Source organism: Nerophis ophidion, linkage group LG04 (genome assembly GCF_033978795.1).
Source record: "Nerophis ophidion isolate RoL-2023_Sa linkage group LG04, RoL_Noph_v1.0, whole genome shotgun sequence".
NCBI lineage: Eukaryota > Metazoa > Chordata > Actinopteri > Syngnathiformes > Syngnathidae > Nerophis > Nerophis ophidion.
This window is the reverse complement of record NC_084614.1, coordinates 83,383,865-83,401,401: the sequence shown is the minus strand read 5'-3', so window position 1 is coordinate 83,401,401 and position 17,537 is coordinate 83,383,865. Positions and strand designations below refer to the sequence as shown.

Sequence of the window (17,537 nt, the reverse complement as noted above, 5' to 3'; positions counted from 1 at the left end):
GAGACTCTTATTTTGTTAGCGCAGGCAGCATGAAGCAGGGCTTTTATTGTGAAGATAGGAACTGTGCAGTCGGCCTTTAGAGTTTTGACGGAAGGGACGGCGCGGAAGTCTGTTGAAATAAAAAGTGTTTCTCGCCTTCCTCTCTGTCATTTTTTCATAATAATGAACTGGCAGCAGCCAGCGTCATCTCACAAGACCCTCGGGTGCCGTGAATGTCAATCAAGCAAGCTACGGAATTTGCCGCCAATGTTTTTCTTGTAAAGTGTATGGAAGCTGGATGAATTAGATGCCAAAAACCAACCACTTTCATGTGGTATTGTACGGAAAGGACAACTTTTTTTCTCCTCCATTTGAAAATGTGGGCGTTATCATCATTACTGTCTGATTCCAATCAATGCAAGTCATCAGAATCAGGTAATACACCAACTTATATTCTTGTCTTCGTGAAAGAAAGACATCTATATGTGTTACACATGCTTGTATTATCATTAAACACATTTCACTTGTTTACAAAAATGTCTCTTTCATAAATAAAGAAATACAAATGATATATATAAATGAGGTAGATCCTCGCCTGCAGAAAAAGTGTGGGCACCCCTGCTCTACGACATTGCTAACGGAAGTTACAAGCAGTCTGTTATTTTTTTTCGTAGGGGGCGCTAGAGAGCATTTTTGAGGTTTTTTTTTTTTTATTAGATGGCAATTTTCGCCAGTTCTGATGAGTGTGTGAAATTTGGTGGGTTTTGAAGCATGGTGAGGGGGGGAAATTACAGTTCAAAGAGGCGGCGGAATAATAATAATAATAAAGAATAATAATAATAATAAAACGCACGAAATTCAATAGGTCCTTTGGCAATGTGGGAGTCCTCTTGCAATGGGCCATGCGGGCCCTAAAAAAAGAAAAAAGAAGGTTCCAGCTCCCAGCTAGCGTCAATATTTAGTTCATGCCGTTGAAACATGACTAATCAACACAATGCGGACGTGTTTGAGTGGAGTCCAGAGCAGCTGCAGCCTCGCACACTCCCGCCACATTCTACACTCACAGGAGCGTGTCTGATCTCACGTGGGGCGGGGCCATGTATGGAATATACTCCATATATCGCGGCTTTGTCTCTGTGCGATATAGAACGTGACTATTTCCTGATATTGGAGTATACAGTTGCTTTTATCTGCGGGCATTACACTACAGGCTCTTCTCACTCTTTGCACAGAGACATAAAACAAGCCCACATTCTTACATACGTCAAATACGTATACGCCCTCGCGGAGTAGACAGGTAGCGGAATGGGTAACATTAACTGTGATGCTAGTGGAGCAGTATGGGTGGTAATACGAGAGAAAGAAAGTGCGAATCTGGTAACTAATAGAGCAGGGGTGCCCACACTTTTTCTGCAGCCGAGCTACTTTTCAATTGACCAACTCGAGGGGATCTACCTCATTTATATATATCATTTATATTTATTTATATATGAAAGAGACATTTTTGTAAACAAGTTAAATGTGTTTAATGATAATACAAGCATGTGTAACACATATAGATGTCTTTCTTTCACGAAGACAAGAATATAAGTTGGTGTATTACCTGATTCTGATGACTTGCATTGATTGGAATCAGACAGTAATGATGATAACGCCCACATGTTCAAATGGAGGAGAAAAAAAGTTGTCCTTTCTGTACAATACCACATGAAAGTGGTTGGTTTTTGGCATCTAATTCATCCAGCTTCCATACACTTTACAAGAAAAACATTGGCGGCAAATTCCGTAGCTTGCTTGATTGACATTCACGGCACCCGAGGGTCTTGTGAGATGACGCTGGCTGCTGCCAGTTCATTATTATGAAAAAATGACAGAGAGGAAGGCGAGAAACACTTTTTATTTCAACAGACTTTCGCGCCGTCCCCTCCGTCAAAACTCTAAAGGCCGACTGCACATTTCCTATCTTCACAATAAAAGCCCTGCTTCATGCTGCCTGCGCTAACAAAATAAGAGTCTCGGAAAGCTGGCGTGCACAAGTGATGTGCACGCCAGCTTTCTGAGGGATCGCTTGTGCACGCCAGTTTTCCGAGACTCTGTATTTAGTTAGCGCAGGCAGCATGAAGCAGGGCTTTTATTGTGAAGATAGGAAATGTGCAGTCGGCCTTTAGAGTTTTGACGGAAGGTACGGCGCGAGAGTCTGTTGAAATAAAAAGTGTTTCTCGCCTTCCTCTCGGTCATATTTTCATAATAATGATCTTGCAGCAGCCAGCGTCATCTCACAAGACCCTCCGGTACCGTGAATGTCATTTAAGTGACGTCTTGGTGAAGATTGATGATCACTCATTTTTAGGTCTATTTTTTTTAAAAGCCTGGCTGGAGATGGACTGACACACCCCCCGCGGTCGACTGGTAGCTCGCGATCGACGTAATGGGCACCCCTCTAATAGAGGAAGAATTAATTCCCAAAGAAAAACAGCAGTGGGTCCATCGTCTGGCGGTGGTTTGGCTTCAAGCGGGAAGATGTTGAACAGACAACCGTAATCAATCAGTCAATCAATGTTCACTTATATAGCCCTAAATCATTAGTGTCTCAAAGGGCTGCACAAACCACAACACAAACCACTACGACATCCTCGGGAGTCCCACATAAGGACAAGGAAAACTCACACCCATGATGACCCATGATAATAGAGATCCATCTGGATTCACGAACCTAATTCTAAACATTTCTTCACAAAAAAAAGAAATATTTAACATCAATATTTATGGAACATGTCCACAAAAAAATTCTAGCTGTCAATGTTGTAAGCATTTCACCAATCTCGTGCACTTTGCAAGTTTGGACGCGATTTAACAGCAAAACATTCTCCCAAGACTGCGTGGATGGCATCAAGGACTATTTATCCATATATGTCAAATAAAAGGGTTGCGACAAAGAGTAGCGTTACTGCTAATTCGTAGCATCATTTGAAAAGTCGCCCGCTAGAGCAGGGGTCGGGAACCTTTTTGGCTGAGAGAGCCAAAAAGCCAAATATCTTAAAATGTATTTCCGTAAAAGCCATATAATATTTTTTTTAACACTGAACACAACTAAACGCGTGCATTTTTAAGCACGCGTTTATTTTTACAAATAATCATTAACTGTATAATTTGATGCCAGCAACACATGACAAAGAAGTTGGGAAAGGTGGCAATAAATACTGATAAAGTTGAGGAATGCTCATCAAACACTTATTTGGAACATCCCACAGGTGTGCAGGCTAATTGGGAACAGGTGGGTGCCATGATTGGCTATAAAAACAGCTTCCCAAAAATGCTCAGTCTTTCACAAGAAAGGATGGGGCGAGGTACACCCCTTTGTCCACAACTGTGTGAGCAAATAGTCAAACAGTTTAAGAACAACCTTTCTCAAAGTGACATTGCAAGAAATTTAGGGATTTCAACATCTACGCTCCATAATATCATCAAAAGGTTCAGAGAATCTGGAGAAATCACTCCACGTAAGCGGCATGGCAGGAAACCAACATTGAATGACCGTGACCTTCCATCCCTCAGACGGCACTGTATCAAAAACCAACATCAATCTCTAAAGGATATCACCACATTGGCTCAGGAACACTTCAGAAAACCACTGTTACTAAATACAGTTTGTTGCTAAATCTGTAAGTGCAACATAAAGCTCTACTATGCAAAGCGAAAGCCATTTATCAACAACATCCAGAAATGCCGCCGGCTTCTCTGGGCCCGAAATCATCTAAGATGGACTGATGCAAAGTGGAAAAGTGTTCTGTGGTCTGACGAGTTTACATTTCAAATTGTTTTTGGAAATATTCGACATTGTGTCATCCGGACCAAAGGGAAAACGAACCATCCAGACTGTTATCGATGCAAAGTTGAAAAGCCAGCATGTGTGATGGTATGGGGGTGCATTAGGGCCCAAGGCATGGGTAACTTACACATCTGTGAAGGCACCATTAATGCTGAAAGGTACATACAGATTTTGGAACAACATATGCTGCCATCTAAGCAACGACTTTTTCATGGACGCCCCTGCTTATTTCAGCAACACAATGCCAAGCAACATTCAGCACGTATTACAACAGCGTGGCTTTGTAAAAAAAGTGTGGGAGTACTTTCCTGACCCGCCTGCAGTCCAGAACTGTCTCCCATCGAAAATGTGTGGCGCATTATGAAGCGTAAAATACAACAGCGGAAACCCTGGACTGTTGAACGACTGAAGCTCTACAAGAATTACAATTTCAATTTCAATCCGGTTTCAGGGCAAATCACTCTTCGGAGACAGCCCTCGCAAAAATGACTAATGATCTATTGCTAACGATGGATTCTGATGCGTCATCTATGTTGCTGCTCCTCCATCTTAGCGCTGCTTTCGATACCGTCGATCATAATATTTTATTAGAACGTATCAAAACACGAATTGGTATGTCAGACTTAGCCCTGTCTTGGTTTAACTCTTATCTTACTGATAGGATGCAGTGTGTCTCCCATAACAATGTGACCTCGGACTACGTTAAGGTAACGTGTGGAGTTCCCCAGGGTTCGGTCCTTGGCCCTGCACTCTTCAGCATCTACATGCTGCCGCTAGGTGACATCATACGCAAATACGGTGTTAGCTTTCACTGTTATGCTGATGACACCCAACTCTACATGCCCCTAAAGCTGACCAACACGCCGGATTGTAGTCAGTTGGAGGCGTGTCTTAATGAAATTAAACAATGGATGTCCGCTAACTTTTTGCAACTCAACGCCAAAAAAACGGAAATGCTGATTATCGGTCCTGCTAGACACTGAACTCTATTTAATAATACAACTCTAACATTTGACAACCAAACAATTAAACAAGGCGACACGGTAAAGAATCTGGGTATTATCTTCGACCCAACTCTCTCCTTTGAGTCACACATTAAAAGCGTTACTAAAACGGCCTTCTTTCATCTCCGTAATATCGCTAAAATTCGCTCCATTCTGTCCACTAAAGACGCTGAGATCATTATCCATGCGTTTGTTACGTCTCGTCTCGATTACTGTAACGTATTATTTTCGGGTCTCCCCATGTCTAGCATTAAAAGATTACAGTTGGTACAAAATGCGGCTGCTAGACTTTTGACAAGAACAAGAAAGTTTGATCACATTACGCCTGTACTGTATATACCTTTATATACATATATACATACATATATACCTATACTGTATATACCTTTATATACATATATACATACATATATACCTATACTGCATATACCTTTATATACATATATACATACATATATACCTATACTGTATATACCTTTATATACATATATACATACATATATACCTATACTGTATATACCTTTATATACATATATACATACATATATACCTATACTGCATATACCTTTATATACATATATACATACATATATACCTATACTGTATATACCTTTATATACATATATACATTTATATATACCTATACTGTATATACCTTTATATACATATATACATATATATATACCTATACTGTATATACCTTTATATACATATATACCTATACTGTATATACCTTTATATACATATATACATACATATATACCTATACTGTATATACCTTTATATACATATATACATACATATATACCTATACTGCATATACCTTTATATACATATATACATACATATATACCTATTCTGTATATACCTTTATATACATATATACATACATATATACCTATACTGGCTCACCTGCACTGGCTTCCTGTCCACTTAAGATGTGACTTTAAGGTTTTACTACTTACGTATAAAATACTACACGGTCTAGCTCCATCCTATCTTGCCGATTGTATTGTACCGTATGTCCCGGCAAGAAATCTGCCTTCAAAGGACTCCGGCTTATTAGTGATTCCTAGAGCCCAAAAAAAGTCTGCGGGCTATAGAGCGTTTTCTGTTCGGGCTCCAGTACTCTGGAATGCCCTCCCGGTAACAGTTCGAGATGCCACCTCAGTAGAAGCATTTAAGTCTCATCTTAAAACTCATTTGTATACTCCAGCCTTCAAATAGACTCCCTTTTTGGACCAGTTGATCTGCCGTTTCTTTTCTTTTTCTCCTATGTCCCACTCTCCCTTGCGGAGGGGGTCCGGTCCGATGTCCATGGATGAAGTTCTGGCTGTCCAGAGTCGGGACCCAGGATGGACCACTCGTCTGGAGTCGGGACCCAGGATGGACCGCTCGCCTGTGTATCGGCTGGGGACATCTCTGCGATGCTGATCCGCCTCCGCTTGGGATGGTTTCCTGCTGGCTCTGCTGTGGACGGGACTCTCGCTGCTGTGTTGGATCCGCTTTGGACTGGACTCTCGCGGCTGTGTTGGATCCACTATGGACTGAACTTTTCACAGTATCATGTTAGACCCGCTCGACATCCATTGCTTTCGGTCCCCTAGAGGGGGGGGGGGGGTTGGCCACATATGTTGTCCTCTCCAAGGTTCTCATAGTCCTCATTGTCACCAACGTCCCACTGGGTGTGAGTTTTCCTTGCCCTTATGTGGGCCTACCGAGAATGTCGTAGTGGTTTGTGTAGCCCTTTGAGACACTACTGATTTAGGGGTATATAAATGAACATTGATTGATTGAAGAATTCCACTTTCAAACCTTCAACAATTAGTTTCCTCACTTCCCAAACGTTTATTGAGTACTGTTAAAAGAAAAGGTGATGTAACACAGTGGTGAACATGCCCTTTCCCAACTACTTTGGCACGAGTTGCAGCCATGAAATTCTAAGTTAATTATTATTTGCAAAAATAAAATAAAATTTAAGAGTTTGAACATCAAATATCTTGTTTTGGTAGTGCATTCAATTGAATATGAGTTGAAAAGGATTTGCAAATCATTGTATTCTGTTTATATTTACATCTAACACCATTTCCCAACTCATATGGAAACGGGGTTTGTACAATTTGGGAGAAGTCTTCAGAATGAGAACGCTAAAACGTGTGAATTCTTTGGTGAAGAAGGTGAAGTGGAGGACGGCGGTGAAACCAGACACCGGGCCATGTTTACGTCTGTGACCAGCGGCCCGTTCTCCCTCCCCGCGTCCGTTCCCATGACCCCCGCCCTGACACATCCATCGCTTATCTGGAGGACCGGGGACTGAGAGACCGCCGCCGCCGTAGCCAGCGAGAGTCGTACCTTGACGGCGCCGATCTGCTCCTTGCGAAAGCGCTCCAGCGGCGAGATCAACACGTCGTCGGCGTTCTGGATCTGTGGGAGGAGAGAGCGCGGCGTGAGAGTCCGACAAGAGAGGAAGAAAGACGTCCCGTCATCGCACGCCCGCTTCCGGCTCACTCCGGCGGCTAAAACTGTTGTGAGCACGGAGGCCTCAGAGCAGAAGGGAGGCAAATCCGTCATCAACTCTAGCAAAATGTTCAAAGGCAAATGTTTATTGGCCTGTGACACATGATAAAAACAAAACACAACATCCTGGATTAGAACCTTACACAAAACTATAATTTTGGGCGATATTGCACACGAGTCCTGATAGACGCGAGCCGTAGAAATGCACGAGCCCGACTTAAATGCTAGTAAAAGAACCCTGTGGATTTGACCTTTTATCTACCATCTATTTAACTTTTTTACCTTTTATTTATCTTCTATTTGATTTATTTTCCTTTTTACTTACCGTCTATTTAACTAATTTTACCTTTTATTTACCTTGTTTTATTTACCTGTTATTTATCTTCTTTAATCTTTTATTTATTTCTTACCTTTCATATTCCTTCTATTGAAACAATTTTACCTTTTATTTTCATTCTTTTACTTTCTATTTATTTTCAGTTTACTTGATTTTACCTTTTATTGAACTTATTTTATCTTTTATCTACGGTGTATTTACCTGATCTTACCTTTTTTCTACCGTCCATCTAACTTCTTTTACCTTTTATTTACCTTCTATTTAATTTATTTGACCTAATAGACAATATATTTAACTTTTTGTTTACCTTTTATCTACGTTGCTTTACCTTCTATTCACCTGTTATTTATCTTCTTTTATATTTCTCATTCCTTCCATTGAACTTATTTTACCTTCTATTTTACTTTTTACCTTCAATATTCCTTCTATGTAACTTATTTTACCTTCTAGTTTTCTTCTTTTACCTTTAATTTACCTTCTATCGACCTGTTCTTTAGAACATTTACCTTCTATCCACCTTAGTTCAACTTCTATTTACCTTCTTTAACCTTTAATGTACCTTCTTTCCTAATTTTACCTTTTGTTTACCTTTTATTCACCTTGTATTTATTCTATTTTAATCTATATTTACTTTTTACCTTTTAAGTATCTTCTTTTAACTTGTATTTATTCATTTTACTTTATATTGATTTTCTTATAACTTTTATTTACTTCTTTTACCTTCTATTTTCCTTTGTATAACTATTATTTATCTTCTATTTGACTTATTTTACCTTCTATTACCTGTTGTTTACCTTTTATTTTATTCTTATCATTTATTTGTCTTCTTTGAACTACTATTTACTTATTTAACCTTCTATATTCCTTCTAACTTCTTTTACCTTCTATTTTCCTTCTTATACCCTTAATTTATCTTCCATTTACTTTTTATTCAACTTATTTTACCTTCTATTGACTGTTTACATTCTATTTACCCTGTTTACCTTCTTTTTACTGTTTATTTATCTTCTTTTCACTTTTATCTGCATCTTTTACCCTCTATGTAACTTCTTTTACCTTCTATTTCTCCGGTTTTACCTTTTATTTACCTGTTCTTTACAACATTTACCTTCATTTTACCTTCTATTGACCTTTTATGTACCTTTTATTTACTTTTTTTCTGCCGTATTCAACTTACTTGACCATTAATCCACTTCTATGACCCTCTATTGAACTTTTGCCTTCTTTGACGAGTCTCTTACCTTCTATTCAACTAGTTTTACCTTCTTGAATGCGATCCGGATTTTATATTCCTTCTATGTAACTCATTTTACCTTCTATTTCTCCTGGTTTACCTTTTATTTACCTGCTATTAACATTTACCTTCATTTGACCTTCTTTTACCTTCTATTTACCTTTTATGAGCGTCCCTGGTTCAATTCCCACCTAGTACCAACCTCGTCACATCCGTTGTGTCCTGAGCAAGACACTTCACCCTTGCTCCTGATGGGTGCTGGTTGGCGCCTTGCATGGCAGCTCCCTCCATCAGTGTGTGAATGTGTGTGTGAATGGGTAAATGTGGAAGTAGTGTCAAAGCGCTTTGAGTACCTTGAAGGTAGAAAAGCGCTATACAAGTACAACCCATTTTATGCCTTATTTACCTTATTTGACCATTAATCCACTTCTATGACCCTCTATTGAACTTTTGCCTTCTTTGAACGTCTCTTACCTTCTATTCAACTAGTTTTACCTTCTTTTATACGGTCTGGATTATATAACTTCTTTTACCTTCTATTTCTCTTGTTTTACATTTTATTTACCTGTTCTTTACAACATTTACCTTTGACCTTCTTTTATTTTCTATTTACTTATTTTATGCTTTATTTACCTTATTTGACTATTAATCCACTTCTATGACCCTCTATTGAACTTTTGCCTTCTTTGACCGTCTCTTGCCTTCTATTCAACTAGTTTTACCTTCTTTTATACGGTCCGGATTTTATATTCCTTCTATGTAACTTCTTTTACCTTCTATTTCTCTTGTTTTACCTTTTATTTACCTGTTCTTTACAACATTAACCTTCATTTGACCTTCTATTTACCTTCTATTTACTTATTTTATGCTTTATTCACCTTATTTGACCATTAATCCACTTCTATGACCCTCTGTTGAACTTTTGCCTTCTTTGACCGTCTCTTACCTTCTATTCAACTAGTTTTACCTTCTTTTATACGGTCTGGACTATATAATTATTATATTTTACCTTCTATTTCTCTTGTTTTACATTTTATTTACCTGTTCTTTACAACATTTACCTTCATTTGACCTTCTTTTACTTTCTATTTACTTATTTACCTTATTTGACCATTAATCCACTTCTATGACCCTCTATTGAACTTTTGCCTTCTTTGACCATACTTACTTTATATTTGTTTTACCTTCTTTTATACGGTCCGGATTTTATATTCCTTCTATATAACTTCTTTTACCTTCTATTTCTCTTGTTTTACCTTTTATTTACCTGTTCTTTACAACATTAACCTTCATTTGACCTTCTATTTACCTTTAATTTACTTATTGTATGCTTTATTCACCTTATTTGACTATTAATCCACTTCTATGACCCTCTATTGAACTTTTGCCTTCTTTGACCGTCTCTTACCTTCTATTCAACTAGTTTTACCTTCTTTTATGCGGTCCGGATCTTATACATTTGCATTAGTAACACTCAATGAATCGAAGCAACAGAATATAAATGGAGGCTTTTAAAAGACGAATGCTTGCAGCCCTGGTTGGCTGATGATGACATCATTGTGCAGATGTACATAAGCGTGCATGTGTTCCACCATAAGACTCCCAAGTGTTGACAGACATCTTTAGTCCAGAGCCTTTAGAACTGAATAACTTTCCGGTCACATGTGTGGACTTTACTTTCACATTATGAGGTCATCTCTGTGAGAAACAGGAACACTTTCTTTGTGGTTGCTTCCACCACGGTACAATAACCTTCATGAAACTTGAGACCGCCAGACCCAAAGCTACGTTGAAAGTTCACCCCCCACCCCCCCCGCCCCCCGCCACCCTGCTTCTGATCGGCCTGGAATAGAAATCAACTCACGAGGTCAACAGTGGAGTTACTAGAAAGAGGCAAATTAGCGGCATTAACAAAATGTCCAGTAAAAACACACTCAAGTCTTTTATGGACTTTCCCAGGCAGTGAGGGGCTCGTCTCTCAGTCTCACTGGGGACTTGTTGGAATAGGTTCCACATGGTTCCTGCACAAGTAGACCATGCAAACTTCCACAAAGGCACACACACACACTCTTGCACACAAAGGCCTGTGCTTGATGAAGTGTGAGTCACACTAGTGGGGAAATAAAACCTTGCTAATGCGGTCCGGTCACGGTTCCTGACGTGGACTTTCGCTCTAAGTCAGACAGGAAGTCCCGGTTTTGAGAGCCCACTCAGGCGCGGCAGGTGGACGAGCGTTTGACTGGAAAATGTGTTGTCGGTGCGAAGTCGTTACTCACCAGTCGCTTCCTCTCCTCCTCCATGGTGCTCAGCAGCTGGGAGAACTCCTTCAGGGACTGAGCTACAAACGCAAGCAGAGCAGAGAAAGTCGTCACAATCTGAGGGTCACCGTGGCAACGCAGTCGGTTTACAACACGCCATAGGGCGCACCGGATTATAAGGCGCACTGCCGAGGAGCGGGTCTATTCTGGTCTTTCTTCATACATAAGTTGCAGTATAAGGCGCATTAAAGGGGTCATATTAATAGAGATGTCCGATTATATCAGACTGATGATATTATCGGCCGATAAATGCTTTAAAATGTAATATAGGAAATTATCGGTATCGGTTTCAAAAAGGGCTTCACGGTGGCAGAGGGGTTAGTGCGTCTGCCTCACAATACGAAGGTCCTGCAGTCCTGGGTTCAAATCCAGGCTCGGGATCTTTCTGTGTGGAGTTTGCATGTTCTCCCCGTGAATGCGTGGGTTCCCTCCGGGTACTCCGGCTTCCTCCCACTTCCAAAGACATGCACCTGGGGATAGGCCCCTCCCACTTCAAAAGACATGCACCTGGGGATAGGCCCCTCCCACCTCCAAAGACATGCACCTGGGGATAGGTTGATTGACAACACTAAATTGGCCCTAGTATGTGAGTGTGAATGTTGTCTGTCTATCTGTGTTGGCCCTGCGATGAGGTGGCGACTTGTCCAGGGTGTACCCCGCCTTCCGCCCGATTGTAGCTGAGATAGGCGCCAGCGCCCCCCGCGACCCCGAACGGGAATAAGCGGCAGAAATGGATGGATGGATGGATGGATGGGTTTCAAAAAGTAAAATTAATGGATTTTTAAAACGCCGCTGTAGTTCTTAAAAGTAGTAGTTATAGTTACAATATATTCTGTGCAGTAATACATGTGGTTTATAGTATTAGTTATGGTGCTAAAATGTAGTAGTTCTAGTTCCTAAAAGTAGTCGTTATAGTTACAATATACTCTGGTAAATAAAGATGTTTTAGAGTATGGGGCGGTATAGCTCGGTTGGTTGAGATGCCGTGCCAGCAACTTGAGGGTTCCAGGTTCGATTCCCGCTTTCGCCATTCTACTCACTGCCGTTGTGTCCTTGGGCAAGACACTTTACCCACCTGCTCCCAGTGCCACCCACACTGCTTTAAATGTAACTTAGATGTTGGGTTTCACTATGTAAAGCGCTTTGAGTCGCTAGAGAAAAGCACTATATAAATATAATTCACTTCACTTCACTTGTATTAGTTATGGTGCTAAAATGTAGTAGTTCTAGTTCTTAAAAGTAGTAGTTATAGTTACAATATATTCTGTGTAATAAACATGTTTTATAGTATTAGTTATGGTGCTAAAATGTAGTAGTTCTAGTTCCTAAAAGTAGTCGTTATAGTTACAATATATTCTGGTAAATAAAGATGTTTCAGAGTATGGGGCGGTATAGCTCGGTTGGTAGAGTTGCCGTGCCAGCAACTTGAGGGTTCCAGGTTCGATTCCCGCTTTCGCCATTCTACTCACTGCCGTTGTGTCCTTGGGCAAGACACTTTACCCACCTGCTCCCAGTGCCACCCACACTGCTTTAAATGTAACTTTGATATTGGGTTTCACTATGTAAAGTGCTTTGAGTCACTAGAGAAAAGCACTATATAAATATAATTCACTTCACTTCACTTCACTTGTATTAGTTATGGTGCTAAAATGTTGTAGTTCTAGTTCCTAAAAGTAGTCGTTATAGTTACAATATATTCTGTGTGATAAACATGTTTTATAGTATTAGTTTTAGTTATGGTGCTAAAATGTAGTAGTTGTACATACTACATATTATTATGAAGGTGTCTGTTACTACATTATATATATACTTGCAGTGTGTATATTGTACATATTACATATTGTTATGAAGGTGTCTGTTACTACATTATATATCTACTTTGAGTGTGTATATTGTACATATTACATATTATTATGAAGGTGTCTGTTACTACATTATATATATACTTGGAGTGTGTATATTGTACATATTACATATTGTTATGAAAGTGTCTGTTACTACATTATATAAATACTTGCAGTGTGTATATTGTACATATTGCATATTGTTATGAAGGTGTCTGTTACTACATTATATATATACTTGCAGTGTGTATATTGTACATATTACATATTGTTATGAAGGTGTCTGTTACTACATTATATATATACTTGCAGTGTGTATATTGTATGTATTACATATTGTTATGAAAGTGTCTGTTACTACATTTTATATATATATATATATATATATATACTTGCAGTGTGTATATTGTACATATTACATATTGTTATGAAATTGTCTGTTACTACATTTTATATATATATATATATATATATATATATATATACTTGCAGTGTGTATATTGTACATATTACATATTGTTATGAAGGTGTCTGTTACTACATTATATATATACTTGCAGTGTGTATATTGTATGTATTACATATTGTTATGAAAGTGTCTGTTACTACATTTTATATATATATATATATATATATATATATATATATATATACTTGCAGTGTGTATATTGCACATATTACATATTGTTATGAAAGTGTCTGTTACTACATTTTATATATATATATATATATATATATATATATATATATATATATATATATACTTGCAGTGTGTATATTGTACATATTAAATATTGTTATGAAAGTGTCTGTTACTACATTTTATATATATATATATATATATATATATACTTGCAGTGTGTATATTGTACATATTACATATTGTTATGAAGGTGTCTGTTACTACATTATATATATACTTGCAGTGTGTATATTGTACATATTACATATTGTTATGAAGGTGTCTGTTACTACATTATATATATACTTGCAGTGTGTATATTGTACATATTACATATTGTTATGAAGGTGTCTGTTACTACATTATATATATACTTGCAGTGTGTATATTGTACATATTACATATTGTTATGAAGGTGTCTGTTACCACATTATATATATACTTGCAGTGTGTATATTGTACATATTACATATTGTTATGAAGGTGTCTGTTACTACATTATATATATACTTGCAGTGTGTATATTGTACATATTACATATTGCTATGAAGGTGTCTGTTACTACATTATATATATACTTGCAGTGTGTATATTGTACATATTACATATTGTTATGAAGGTGTCCTGTTACTACAGATATATACTTGCAGTTTGTATATAAAACGGAGGATTTTTAAGTTGATTTAGAGGCTTTGAAAGCTACAGAGGTGAATACCATTAGCCACATCTTCCAAGTGTTTTTATCATCTTTAAAACCCTAAAATAATGTTCTTGTGTCTCATAAAGATCGTGAGTGAACAAAAGTGCAGTTCACCTTTAACATCTGTCTTGGTCTGCCCCTTTAGAACGCACCACTAACACAAACAGAGATCCCAGAGTATGTTACATTTTTCGGGGATGAAAAACGGCCTCCCCGCCCGATTTGACGTCTCTGCAGTTGAGTAAACAAACGTCGCCCGGTCACACTGCGAGGAAATACGATACGCGTCTCGTTCAACCCACCGATGTTGACCTCGTCGTCGGTCTCGGCGTCTCCGATGCACTCGAACTGGAACTCCTGCAGGGACTGCGAGAAGCGCTGCACAGCGAGGGAAAGACCTGAAGGGGAGACACACACAGAACAGTCCATTCATGGGCCAGAACTACCAGGATGATGATGTTCACCAGCTACACTGAATGGAGGACCCCTGGAACTTGAGAGGCCCCCAGGGACGTATGTCTTCTTTCTCTTCTCGACTCAATACTTCACTATGTGGCGACGCCAATGTTCAGTGACAGTAAAAAAAAAAGAAATACAAAACCCTAAACCGGTGAAGTTGTCACGTTGTGTAAATGGTAAATAAAAACAGAACACAATGATTTGCAAATCATTTTCAACCTATATTCGATTAAATAGACTGCAAAGACACGATACTTAACATTGGAACTGAGAAACATTGTTATTTTTTGCAAATATTAGCTCATTTGGAAAACATCATGCCTGCAAGATGTTTTTAAAAAAAGCTGGCACAAGTGGCAAAAAAGACAGAGGAATGCTAATCAAGGAATGCTAATCCATCGCTTATTTGGAGCATCCCACAGGTGAACGGGCTAATTGGAAACAGGTGGGTGCCATGATTGGCTATAAAAGCAGCTTCCGTGAAATGCTCAGTCGTTCACAAACAAGGATGGGGCGAACGCAAATTGTCGAACAGTTTAAGAACATTTCTCAACGGGCTATTGCAGGGAATTTGGGGATTTGACCGTCTACGGTCCGTGATATCATCAAAAGGTTCAGAGAATCTGGAGAAGTCACTGCACGTAACATTGAATGCCCGTGACCTTCGATCCCTCAGGCGGTACCGCATCAAAAAGTGACATCTGTGTGTAAAGGATATAATAATAATAATAATAATGGATTAGATTTATATCGCGCTTTTCTATTGTTAGATACTCAAAGCGCTCACAGAGAAGTGGGAACCCATCATTCATTCACACCTGGTGGTGGTAAGCTACATCAATCATCAATCAATCAATGTTTATTTATATAGCCCTAAATCACTAGTGTCTCAAAGGGCTGCACAAACCACTACGACATCCTCGGTAGGCCAACATAAGGGCAAGGAAAACTCACACCCAGTGGGACGTCGGTGACAATGTTGACTATGAGAACCTTGGAGAGGAGGAAAGCAATGGATGTCGAGCGGGTCTAACATGATACTGTGAAAGTTCGATCCATAATGGATCCAACACAGTCGCGAGAGTCCAGTCCAAAGCGGATCCAACACAGCAGCGAGAGTCCCGTTCACAGCAGAGCCAGCAGGAAACCATCCCAAGCGGAGGCGGATCAGCAGCGCAGAGATGTCCCCAGCCGATACACAGGCAAGCAGTACATGGACACCGGATCGGACCGGACCCCCTCCACAAAGGAGAGTGGGACATAGGAGAAAAAGAAAAGAAACGGCAGATCAACTGGTCTAAAAAGGGAGTCTATTTAAAGGCTAGAGTATACAAATGAGTTTTAAGGTGAGACTTAAATGCTTCTACTGAGGTGGCATCTCGAACTGTTACCGGGAGGGCATTCCAGAGTACTGGAGCCCGAACGGAAAAAGCTCTATAGCCCGCAGACTTTTTTTGGGCTCTAGGAATCACTAATAAGCCGGAGTCCTTTGAACGCAGATTTCATCTGTAGCCACAGCTGCCCTGGGGTAGACTGACGGAAGCGTGGCTGCCAGTTTGCGCCTACGGCCCCTCCGACCACCACCAATCATTCATTCATCATTCATTCACCGGTGTAAGCGGCACCGGGGGAAAAGGGTGAAGTGTCCTGCCCAAGGACACAACGGCAGCGACTTTGATGTCCATAGGTGGGAAGCGAACCTGCAACCCTCAGGTTTCTGGCACGGCCGCTCTACCCACTACGCCATGCCGCCCCGATATCACCACATGGGCTCCGGAACACTTCAGAAAACCCCTGTCAGTAACTGCGGTTGGCCGCTACATCTGTAAGCGCAATTTAAATCTCTACTATGCAAACGGAAGCCATTTATCAACAACACCCAGAAACGCCGCCGGCTTCGCTGGGCCCGAGCTCATCTAAGATGGACTGATCTGGTCTGACGAGTCAAATTATTTTTGGAAACTGTGTCCTGAAAAGAACCGTGCGGACTGTAATAGGCACAAGGTTGAAAAGCCAACATCTGTGATGGTATGGGGTTGTATTAGTGCCCAAGGCATGGGTAACTTACACATCTGTGAAGGCACCATTAATGCTGAAAGGTACATACAGCTTTTTGGAGCAACACATGTTGCCATCCAAGAAACGTTATCATGGACGCCCCTTCTTATTTCAGCAAGACAATAAGCCACGTGTTACAACAGCGTGGCTTCATAGTAAAATCATCCATCCATCCATTTTCTACCGCTTATTCCCTTTTGGGGTCGCTGGCGCCTATCTCAGCTACAATCAGGCGGAAGGCGGGGTACACCCTGGACAAGTCGCCACCTCATCACAGGGCCAACACAGATAGACAGACAACATTCACACACTAGGGACCATTTTAGTGTTGCCAATCAACCTATTCCCAGGTGCATGTCTTTGGAAGTGGGAGGAAGCCGGAGTACCCGGAGGGAACCCACGCAGTCACGGGGAGAACATGCAAACGCCACACAGAAGGATCCCGAGCCTGGCTTTTAACCCAGGACTGCAGGAACTTCGTATTGTGAGGCAGACGCACTAACCCCTCTGCCACCGTGAAGCCCATAGTAAAATCAATCAATGTTTATTTATATAGCCCTAAATCACAAATGTCTC

At 40.0% G+C, this 17,537-nt stretch overlaps 1 protein-coding gene across 1 annotated transcript in view; it reads right to left on the bottom strand.

The window, feature by feature from the left end:
* Window positions 1–17,537, bottom strand: part of arhgap42a (Rho GTPase activating protein 42a) — a 75,109-nt gene that overhangs the window by 52,852 nt on the left and 4,720 nt on the right. Inside the window, exons 2-4 of the mRNA XM_061899375.1 lie at window positions 14,747–14,842; window positions 11,177–11,238; window positions 7,165–7,236 (exon numbers count right to left, since the gene is read on the bottom strand). Coding sequence (XP_061755359.1) covers window positions 7,165–7,236; window positions 11,177–11,238; window positions 14,747–14,842 — 230 coding nt within the window. The remainder of the gene's footprint in view (window positions 1–7,164; window positions 7,237–11,176; window positions 11,239–14,746; window positions 14,843–17,537) is intronic.